Source organism: Cynara cardunculus, assembly GCF_001531365.2.
Source record: "Cynara cardunculus var. scolymus isolate 2C chromosome LG 16, CcrdV1, whole genome shotgun sequence".
NCBI classification, from domain to species: domain Eukaryota; kingdom Viridiplantae; phylum Streptophyta; class Magnoliopsida; order Asterales; family Asteraceae; genus Cynara; species Cynara cardunculus.
Genome location: NC_037543.1, coordinates 14682540 through 14694828, shown reverse-complemented (window position 1 = coordinate 14694828; position 12289 = coordinate 14682540). Strand labels below are relative to the sequence as shown.

The 12289-nt window shown below is 34.8% G+C and overlaps 1 protein-coding gene across 1 annotated transcript; it reads right to left on the bottom strand.

Annotated features, from left to right (window-relative positions):
• Window positions 1-628: 628 nt before the first annotated feature.
• LOC112529519 (calcineurin B-like protein 10) lies at window positions 629-10915 on the bottom strand. The gene is made up of 9 exons (XM_025140841.1): window positions 10683-10915; window positions 10413-10596; window positions 9480-9562; window positions 8447-8506; window positions 3384-3492; window positions 3251-3303; window positions 2186-2266; window positions 1995-2107; window positions 629-1021 (listed from the first exon to the last, which is right to left on the bottom strand). Exons 1-9 carry the CDS (start codon window positions 10707-10709, stop codon window positions 961-963), a joined length of 771 nt encoding a protein of 256 aa, XP_024996609.1. The 5' UTR covers window positions 10710-10915; the 3' UTR covers window positions 629-960.
• Window positions 10916-12289: the final 1374 nt, after the last annotated feature.

Here is a 12289-nt window from a genome sequence, read left to right as displayed (position 1 = left end):
CCGGTATGCAAGGTCTCATCTTGTACCCATTTATGGATTCTATATCTTCACATGAATCCCTGCATATACTAGTAATATCATATTGATTCAACCTAAACCTGAATTAATATTTCACTAGGGACATTTTATAATTCCATATTATTGAGGTTATTATTACGTTTAGGTATAACATAGAATAGTACATTAAAGTAATACTTGCACAATGCCTTTCATTTAATAAATACGACATAATGTCTAAACATAATCATCCGATAATTAGTTTTTGGGCAATATACATCAACAATAGTATCATAAGAATGAAAGAATGTTATTTCTTGGTCATTGGATCCACAAGGGTGTGTTCCAGATGGATCAAGAGAAAATTAGGTTTGTCTGTGCCAAAGGATAGAGCAAGCAACAATATTGCTTTCGTGTAACATGTTATGGTCTCAACGCTCTTACGAGGTAGCGATGAGTTTGATGCGCTCTAAGCTTGGCCCATACACGGTTAGTAAGATTGGCTACAATCTAAACAGTAGTCACACATCATTTTCTGATTACTTAAGGTCTTTTATTTTCTATTTTTATTGGCATTACTACTGTGGGATTTCATTAAACCTCCATCAGGATTGGATCCTGATAAAAGTAACAAGACAAGTATATTCTAAATCTTGAGACGAAAATTTCTAAACATTCTCTTAAATCTGACTACTTGTCATATTCTAAACGACTAATAAAAAAATATTAGGTGGCAAGTTAGATTTGTTTACAAAGTCTACTATTTACATGCTATTGGAAGTCGAATGCATTCTATAGAAGCAACTTGAAAAAGGTTTTAAGCCGAAAAGCTTCTAAACTTCCATGTTGGAATTTTCATGGAGTGAAGGGAGCATTCGGTTGTCGTTTAGCATCCTGTCTCATTGAGATCGACATCATGTGAGCGCCATGCATATTGAACTCCCATCGAGGAAATGAGGGCTTTCAAATTGGATCGTCGACCGATGTGTTGAAAACAAAACTTGGAAATGCTGTGGTGATGTCCCTGAATGATCATCAAAACATTAACCGTTAACCACAAGATCATGTTACTATGAAAATTATACTCCGACATGCGAGGATATGTGGAACCTCATATTACCCTCCAAAAAGAGATATTGAGGAGAGAATGAAGATTCCAACATATATTGATGGTCCATGTTTAGCTGATGTGGACACTAAAATGCCCCCTCCAATAAAGACTATACGAGCACAGATTGTCCCGTAGCGTCATGAGGGGGCTAGGTGGGTATAGATCTTCCCAGAGTGTTAGGTCCCTAAAATGGTAGACCTTGTTTCGATACCATGTGAGAATACATGAAACCCCCCAGATTACTCTCCAAAAGTACCCTTAGGAGAGACTGAAGGTTCCAACATATATTGAAAAGAAACGGTCCAAGGTTGGTCAACATGGGACTCTAACTTGCCCCTCTAATGAAGGCTAGATGGGCACACATTGTCCCACAACGTCACGACGGCGTGGGGCTAGGCAGGTGAGGGGGTAACACGAGTACAAAGTGTCAAGTCTCTAAAATAGTAGACCTTGCTCAAATACCATATGAAAATACATGGAACCCCCGATTACTCTCTAAAAGTGTCCTTAGGAGAGAATGGGGGTTCCAACATATATTAAGAAGAAAAAGTCCAAGTCTAGCCGATGTGGAACTCTATATGCCCTCTCCAATGAAGGCTAGATGCGCACATATTGTCCCGTAGTGTCATGAAGGGGCTAGGTGAGTGAGGGGGTTACACGAGTACAAAGTGTCAAGTCCCTAAAGTAGTAGACCTTGCTCTGACACCATATAAGAATACGTGGAACCCCCAAATTACTCTTCAATAGTGCCCTTGAGGAAAGAATGGAGGTTCCAACATATATCGAGTAGAAATTATCCAAGTCTATCCAATGTATGTAGGACTCTTAACAACTACTATTGATCAAGAAATGAATATCAAATTGTAGTAGAAGCAGAGGAGCATACACAAGGTAAGGAAGAGTCATGTTCTTCAAAAGGCTGGGGTTGCGAAGGACAAATTCCTTCCATTCCTCTTTGCAGATTTTACCATCTCCATCAGCATCGGCATCAACAAATGTCTGCAAGAGGGATGACGATCTATTGCCAAATCTAGTGTAAAATACAAGAGAAACTGAACAAGTTTGAGAAGCACTTACTTTGTCGATAATAATCTCAAGAAGTTCATCTGATAAATTCATCTCGGATTCTGTTAGAATCGTTATGAGCATCTGCTTGACCTATTAGAAAAAAAGATGCAAAATAAATCAATGCATGATATTGATCAGGTGCTCGAATCTCGTGATCAAGAATACTTTCTTTACCAGTTACGACTCTAGCCCTGCACCCGGAACAACATTCATGAAGTCAGATTTTAAGTACTTGGACTAAGGGGCCGTTTACCAAACACTTACCAATAAGAGTCACCATTAGTCCATTCTCACTTATCTTACCGGGTAAGATTTTCGGTCATCATATCTTGACCGGGTAAGAGAAAATTTTATGATGCTATTTTGATGACCGGGTAAGATGAGGATGGTGACTCTTACCCGGTAAGTGATTACCTGGTTAGCATAGTAAACGGCCCTAACTATCATAAGATATTCTAGCAATATAACACACTTCAAGAGGGTAAACTCTTTGCATAATAGCAGTAAGGAGTTTTAAACTGCAAAAACAAAATTTTAAAATTTATCCTTGGGTTACAGTCCAAAACTTCAATTTACATATCATGAATGTTGGTATTCAACAGGTGAAGACAACTTGTCATACAGCCCAAACTATCATGGGCATTGCAACAAACATGGAAGAAAAGAACTTTCATATGCAGGTTAACTGGAACTATTACTACTACTCCTTCCGTACCAAAATAAGTGTCCAATTTCTATTTTAGTTTGTCCCAGAGTAAGTGTCCACTTTTAAAAGTAAGTGTCTACTTTTCAATTCTACTTTTAATTATGAGATGGAGAACTTCATTACTCCCTCTATTATTAAAGTTAAATTGTCATTTGATTAATTAAAAAATATTATTGAAGTTAAATTGTCATTTGACTAATTAAAAAATATTATTGAAGTTAAATTGTCATTTGATTAATTAACAAGTATTATTGAAGTTAAATTGTCATTTGATTAATTAAAAGGTGTAATAACTACTCATTTCTAGAACTGTATCTTTTCTATTGTGGGCATTTATTTGGACGGAGGGAGTATTACAGTATACTCACTTCTTCTCGTTCAATAAACCCCGTCTGTCTCAGATCATAGAGCCTAAAAGCAACTGCAGAAAACCAACAATTAGTGATTACATTGTTTACAGGATATAATTTGAATGTGTATCAACAGTCCATAACATCTTACAGTTTATTTTATCTTCTACAGGCGCGTAGGGATGGAAGACACTGAGAGCATGGACAAATTCCTCGAATTCAATCACACCATTTCTCTTTTCGTCAAAAAGATCAAAAACCTAGAAACCATAAGAGCATTTTTGTATATGCATCACAATCAACACATCAAGAGATGAATCTTTTTCAGATGCTATGACATGCATGGCAGAAATATAATCAACATGAACAAGTGGCCATGTTAATAAGTTCAGCAAGGAGGATTGGAACTTTCCATTGACAAGTCGACTACAAAAGGTTATGGATTGATTTAGAACTTTCACATTCTAGTGTAGTTGTTAGGTTAGTTCTTACTTCATTAGTTGATAACATACTCATATTTTAATGTATGTTTTCCAGGTTAACTTGTATGCAATGTAAACGGTAGGGATGTAGGTAGGACAACTGGCCAAGATTAGCATAGGATGGATTTGAATTGGTGGATCGGCCTTAGATAGAGAGGGTGAAAAGATGCACTTCATGTCCTTGAGCCTCACACGCTTAATTTGTGTTGCAGACCTGTAAGGTTCTTATCGTTCTGTTGAGCCATATTAATGTATGATCTACAAGTGAATATAGACACATATTATTGAAAAATCAAATGAAATGATATAATGCTTATCAAGAGCGTTATTGCATGTTTGATCATAACAAGCTCTTTGTTCCAAACTCGATGGGGTACGCTAAAAATGGAACTCAAGGGAACTTTTCTTACAATCCTGTTAGTTCAGGAACAAATAGGTCAGAGCACCATCTGTACACTATCATATGAATCTTTGGTGGCATTTGGTTTTAAGAATGTTTTTGGATGGAATGGAATCTGTCAAAGGAATTTGATTTCGAAGAAATTGGAATGGAATGTTGTTAAGTTTGACCACCTGTTTGGTTGACAGAATTGAAATGAAATTTGTTAAAGGAATTGGAATTTGAAATTCTGGTAAATGACTAGAATAGAATACCCTTTTTGATAAATTAATTTTTTTAAACTAAAAATATTTTAAAACTAAAAATACTTTAACAAAATAATCATTAAATATTTTTATGTGTAAAACAATATAAAAATACACAACCCAAATATAACCATAAACCAAATGACGTTATTAAATTGATATTAAAATTGTTTCAAAATCCATCAAACATGTTCAAAATAATTACATGCCACCGTTATTAAACAATCGTACATATGACGCCAAAATACCAAAGCATGTTCAAAAAGCCATTAAGCATCATGGTTCTCAAAAAAAGAGCTAAATCATCAAGCCCAATCATCCTTGCAAAATATACCTCGCAAACTCTTCTCGAGCTTCTCCTTCATAGTTCCAAAAGCTTAACATGAATTCAGGTTCACGTGTTATTTTTCTCAATGCTGTAAACTTTTCCATTGAAGTAAGATTCATTTTGGCAAGTTCAGAACCAACCACGGAAGTCTTTTGATGTAAATCCATCTCAACTTGCACCAACTTGTCCAATGTTTTTTAAAGTCTATCTCCAAGTATGACAACAACATTATTTATTGCATCAACAAGAGGATCGCCTCGACCCTTGTGCTTCCTACTACCTTGAGATGTACACTCTTGATTTGGCATTTGACTATCTTCTGTCGGATAGCCTATGTTTTCATCGGATTGTGTTCTTGACTAGGCATCTAACTATCTTCCATGTCAGCATTTTCTTCTAAACTGTCATAATCTCTTGCTTGATTTCCGTGAGCACGATCTTTTCCAAAAACATAAGACAAGATTTCATAATGAGGAAATGGTTTGTTTCTCCATTTTGAAGCCTCTTTGTGTACCTAAATTTGCAAAAGACATAGAAACGTTGAAAAAATAATTCTTAACATGGTAATATGAATACATAGTAATATGTACCTGTAGGTAAGATTCCCACACTGACGCCTCGGCAGTCACACACATTTTAGAACTATTGTAACCAAAACCACTTGTGTTTGTACCATGTAGCATATGATGTATGATTTGCCAATCCTTTTTCATGGTCTTTATTCTTGACTCGATGTGTGGTTTACCTAATATATTAGAATCAGGAAGCGACACTTTCAATGCTTGTTCCAAATGTTGCAAGTATCCGGATTTAAAGCCATTATCAGCTTTATATCCTCCAACATTGACCATATTCACCAATGCACCAACAAGTTTGCCGTCTTCGATTTTCGAACAATTTTGGTACTTACGACCATTGTTTTTATCTGTCATATGGTCAATGTTGCAGGATATAAAGCTGATAATGGCTTTAAATCCGGATACTTGCAACTTTTGGAACAAGCATTGAAAGTGTCGCTTTCTGATTCTAATATTTTAGGTAAACCACACATCGAGTCAAGAATAAAGACCATGAAAAAAGACTGGCAAATCATACATGATATGCTACATGGTACAAACACAAGTGGTTTTGGTTATGATAGTTCTAAAATCTGTGTTCTACCAAGGCGTCGGTTTGGGAGTCTTACCTGTAGGTACATATTACTATGTATTCATATTACCATGTTAAGAATTGTTTTTTCAACGTTTCTATGTCTTTTGAAAATTTAGGTGCACAAAGAGGCTTCAAAATGGAGAAACAAACCATTTCCTCATTTTGAAGACTTGTCTTATGTTTTTGGAAAAGATTGTGCTCATGGAAATCAAGCAAGAGACTATGACGGTTTAGAAGAAAATGCTGACATGGAAGATAGATAGATGCGCCTAGTCAAGAACAACAATTTGATGAAAACATGGACCATCCGACAGAAGATAGCCAAATGCCAAGTCAAGAGTGTACATCTCAAGGTAGTAGGAAGCACATGAGTCGAGGCGATCCTCTTGTTGATGCAATAAATAATGTTGTTGTCATACTTGAAGATAGACTTTAAAAAACATCGGACAAGTTGGTGCAAGTTGAGATGGACTTACATCAAAAGACTTCCGTGGTTGGTTCTGAACTTGCCAAAATGAATCTTACTTCAATTGAAAAGTTAACAGAAGAGTTTGTAAAGTATATTTTGCAAGAATGATTGTGCTTGATGGTTTAGCTCTTTTTTGAGAACTATGATGCTCAATGGCTTTTGGAACATGTATTCGAACATGCTTCGGTATTTTGGCGTCATATGTACGATTGTTTAATGATGGTGGCATGTAATTATTTTGAACATGTTTGATGGATTTTGAAACAATTTTAACATCAATTTAGTAACGTCATTTGGTTTAGGGTTATATTTTGGTTGTGGTTTTTATATTGTTTTACACATTAAAATATTTAATAATTATTTAATTAAAGTATTTTTAGTTTTAAAAAAATTAAATTAATTAATAATTATTATATTAAAGTATTTTTAGCTTAAAAAATTAATTTATCAAAAAGGGTATTTTTAGTCATTTACCAGAACTTCATTTCAATTCCAAAGCTACATTTTGTGAACCAAACAGACAGATTCTAATTCCTTTAACATATTCCTTCCAAATTCTGCCAACAAAACAGGTGGTCAAACCTAACATTTCATTCCAATTCCTTCAAAGTCAAATTCTTTTGACATATTCTATTCCATCCAAAAACATTATGTAAAACAAACGCTACCTTAGAGGTTCCATCAAAGTGTGCTGGATGGCCTACTAGCGAAATGAGTTGTTGAAAGTGTGCACTCCTTGACTGGCCATCAAAAACCTGTTGTAGAGAGGTCCTTGGAGATATCCCATGTAGGAGCAAGTTGTTGCAAAGGATCATTAACTGTGTACATTTTGCAGCACGGTTTCTTCCTTTTACAGTAAATCATATATACAGAGAGGGATTACTTTCCAAGAATTTATCATCGGGGCTTATTGCTTCTTTTTTTAGGGCTAGGCCATCCATTTCATCTAATACGTATCTAGAAGGTTAGGCATATACCCAGGCTTCATCGATTTATATTTTTGCATCTAGTAAAGATGCATGTCGTAAGGTCATAAATGAGCCAAATTCTGTTTAGCGGGTGTTGAATTTAAAAAAAAAAAAGGGTTTCCCCTTGGAGCATCTAATGGCGCATGTGCTTGGGTGTATATTGACTTAACTATACTAGGGACCCTAATCAAAATGGTATTAAAGACGAAGCATAGTGATCCCACAAATTTCCAGTGAACTAAAGGTCAAACTGGGTTCATTTGGTTTGGTTTGGTTTGGTTTGGTTTGGTTTTGAAGTCATAGCGATAGACAGGAAGTTTAGAAAGAGCATGATAATTCTGAAAGACGAGAATAAAAATCGCTTTAGTTTGGTCAGCTTTCAGTTCAAGCTGCATCTCATATTTTAAAATGAGTTTCCAATATTGCTAATTAACATCATTATGGTGTATTGTAAAAAACAATAGATGGTTGCAGGCAAAACAAACATTATCAGTAGTAACCATGCAGATAACAATGATGTTCCAGTGAAAAAGCAATACACATTAAAAACTAATATGCATGATTTCAGGTGAGTTGTTTCTCACAAAAAGAATAGAGGAAGAGATGTTTTATAAAGATCTGAAATAGGGGCAGTTACTTGGGTGCTTATTGTATGCTTTGATTTCACATACTGGATAACAAAAGCCTAATTGACTTCTTTTCTTCACATTTTTAGCCTTGCATAGTGTAGAAAACAAAAAGCATATCAGGCCTATGTTAAGAGAGGTCCCAGGTTCGAATCCAAGGAAGAATAAAAATCCCCTTGTGGCCACGGAGGTTCAAATGCGGTGACTCCAGACTACCCGCAAAGCAGGTGGTCGCCCTTGGATTAGTCGGCTCACATAGTTTGTTGGATATCCAGGTTAATCAAAGAAAAGAAGGAACTCCCATGTATTATGAGGGACATGTGGAATCCACCACTAAAATATAAGCAAGGGTAGATAGGGAAGAACAGTTAAAAAGACCCTCTGATTTAGGAAAGAGGGAAAATAGTTGTGGACATCCAAAAAGGACTAGTTATTTTGCACAGAAGGAGAATTAAGAAAAAGAAGAAGAACACCAACATAAACACCAATTACATGCACAAGAAATATAGGACAGATTAAATTCAAGTTGTAACGGAGCAGTTACCCGATCCAAAAACAGATTCTCACCCTGTGGGGTATTGAATAGTGCTAGTCGGAGCTCTTCCTACATAAAAGTAACATTACGGAATTAGGTTTGCCTTCCAAACAACGATGTAGTAAGCGAGCATAACCGTAACATAAGATAAGAAATCAATCAACTTTGTTCCTTTTCTCATTCTAATACAACCAGCGAAACATAGACACAGATATAGAATGTTGTTCTTAAATTTTAAAAGATCTGCAAACCAAAGTACAAAAGAAAAAACATTTATTGTATATGTATAAAAATTGATTATAAAGAAAGCCAGCAACAATATAGGGAACAAGGCTAACATCCAAATCCATGGTGATTTGTTTTCAGGTGGATGAAAGAATTTGCATTTCCATTATGTATAGTAGAGGGGAAAAGCAATGGACAACTATCCCCAAAAATACTCCATCCCTGAGGTCCTAAGGTTTAAAGTGTCACATACAAGCACACCAAAGTACATGACATCAACAAAACAATGTACCTCCACAGACTAGGGCTGTAATATCTTATCAAATTGTAGGCTAGGGACGTAAGTCATGAAATTCCAAATGACCCAACCTAAAAATCTTAAGAAGTCCTTGAAGAAAAAGGGTAGCAAGGAATTAAACATAAAACACCTATGAGACAGTATATCATTGGTCATAACAAAAAAAAGCAAGTTGTAGGCATCACCTATAATAGATGTCGGATTCTCGTGTTCAGCATTACTTTGTGGAGGTGTATATTTACAAGATCATTGATATTACATGCTACTGCTAGTACGCATAAAAACAATAAAATCATGTTACCTAATGCATTTGCCTAATCAATGTGAAAGCGAGTAATGCATTATTCAGACGTCCCAATAATATATAGAATACATATTAGGGCCCACTCGCCAAATACATACTTTTGCTAGCAAAAATAAATGACAAAAGACCATTTAACTTGAAAGCTCGATAATCATATGGGGAAGACAAAAGACAAAGATACACACTGTTGTTAGCTAAAATAACATTTAGTTTACCTTGTGTATCAATCCATCATCAATAATTGAGGAACTCAAGTTCTTATACAGTTCGAAAAGTGCCTCCACTTCATTGACACTAACTGCAGAAGGACATAGATAACAGGTAAAAAGCAGTCCTTGAACCCTTTTTAGCTCAGGCACAAAACCTTACCATAATATGGCAACAGAATTGCTAGGCATGAGAATGGTGCCATTAGAACATATAGTTCGAATCAACGCAAATTAACCCATTATGATAAAACTTCAAGGAAAAAGGTAAGTTGCAGCTTAAAGCCACTATATTCACCACTCACCAGGTGGGACTCCCTAGACATACAAATTTACTAATTTCTTAGTACAATAGATGGTTAGATACCATTACGCTAATAGAAAAAGGGAAGGAACTCCATTCGGTTGCATAAAAACCCTTACTTCACCTCAATCAAGGTATCCCCTCCATTACTGTTTCAAAATTTTACGAAAGGTTTGGCAGCCACATTCAGTTTCATAATAAATACAAGAGATCTCAAAAGAGAAAGGTTTGGCGTTTGATCTTTATTCTTCAGATTTTTTCTTTCTTTAAAATTTGAAGCAAATACAAAAAAAAATTAAGCAAATTAGCTGATGCTAGTTCAGTGGACGTTTTTGGCCTAAATCCTGGGACTGTTAAGCATGAAGAAGAAAGTCAAGATGCAATTTATGATATCTACTTTTCAAAAACCCATTTGGACTGAAACGTCAATTCTGAATTACAGGAAGGTTTTCATGGCACCTCAAGAAGAGTAAAACCTAAAAGAGATAAGAGGTCAAACACTTAATTCCTTTTTTTTATTTTATTTTTGAGAGACTTTCTATGTCAGATGCAAGAAATTGGTTAGCATTGCTGGTTTCCAAATCATCGAGCAGGGAAGCTAAACTGAGCAACAACAAGAGCAAAAAAAAAAAACTTACAATTAGAACCCAAAGCAAGCTGAGAAAGCTGATCATGATCAAAACAAAGCTTCTTAGTAATAGAACGCCTGCGGGTTTGGTAATTGAAGCAACCAGAGACGGCGAACAATAAGATTTCAGCTATGGCCACAAATGGTATAAATGCAGCACACAGCTTCTCACCAATGGTCAATGAGTTCCATCTCTGCCCAAATTGAAAACAAAAATTCATCCAAAACACAATGATCGAAACAAAAAGAGATCATATATAAATAAAAGAGAGATTTGTACCGATGATTTATTGGATGCGTTCATCATGCTCCTAACGCAAGATGATTTGAGATTCTTTCTCCAAAATCTCTCTCGAAAACCATTGAGAGACAGATATGGAAAAAAGTTGGAGTAACAGAGACATTAAGATCAATTAGTGAGACGATTGACAATGAGACAGGAAATGGTGAGACGACAAGCTAAGGCCATCCATTAATTTGGAGCTTTTGAGATGAGTACTACCATTTGTGGGGGAAAAAAGAAATTAAGGTGAGGAAAAGAATGAAAAAATGGAAACTATTTTTTATTTGTAATTTTAAAAAGGAAAGAAAAAAGAAACGTTTTTTTTTCATGTTGTTAAAATCGAGAAAACTCTTATATCTTGTTTTGTTTGCAGAATTTAAAGTAATTCTAATGAATTTTTGTATTCAATTTTTTTTTTTCACATATTGAAATAAATAAAATCTTTTATTGTTTTAATTTATTAAACAGATTGTATTTTATTCCTGTCAACCAAACACTAGGTCAAATCAATAATATTTCATTTCAATTTCTTCCAGATTCCAATTCATTTGACAGATTTCATTTTTTCAAAATTCATTCTGCGAACCAAACACCTCCTTAGTCTGTTACCGTCACACCCCACCTATAACCTTCCAACTCCACATCATTGCTATCATTATCATACTGCCACCCACCCAACTCCAACCTCCATACTACGGCCATGCTACTACTGTTATTGTCACGCTCCACCCCCAACCCCAACCCCAACCCCAACCCCAACCCCAAAACAACCACACCACTACTATCCCCATCACAACCACCACTCACCCATCCTACCCCAATCCACCATTGGCCAATATTGTAATGGTGGAAAAAGATATGGTTTTAATATAATTAAAATTTTAATTTAAAGAAATCAAATCATAAAATTATATCTTATTTTATTCGTTTTAAATAAAATTAGATATGGTTTTATGATTTGATTTGTTTAAATTAAAATTTTAGCTATATTAAAACCATATCTTTTTTCATCATTACAACAAAATAATAAAATTAAATCGTATTTAATATAATTAATTTTAAAAAAAATTAAGCAAATCAAATCATACAATAGTTTTCTATTTTATTTATGTTGATATCGTTATATATATATATGTGTATATATATATATATATATGTGTGTGTGTATGTGTGAAAATATTGTTTTATTTGTTTATAGGAAAATGACAAAAGAATAAGCAAAAGCTAAAATGGCCCTTTAGATGTTTTGTAATTCGGATTATTTGTTTTCTTATTATTTTCAGAGTCTTTTATCACTTAATAAGATCTGAATAAATAAGAGGTAAACTAATATTTTAATTCATCTTATTTCCTTTTTTCTTTGATTCTCTTTGGTGATTGTTTCTTTCTTTACCACGGACACCAGCGTCCTTTGATCACTCATGTGAAATGCACACCCCTACCTTTTCTCTCTAGATCTCTTTCTTTCTCTCTCTCTCTCTCTCTCTCTCTCTCTATATATATATATATATAATTTCTGTACATATAGGTCATCTTAGAAGATTAATGTGAAACAAGAATTTCTATCGGCTATCTATCATCTATCAAAAATATCGACCCTTCCA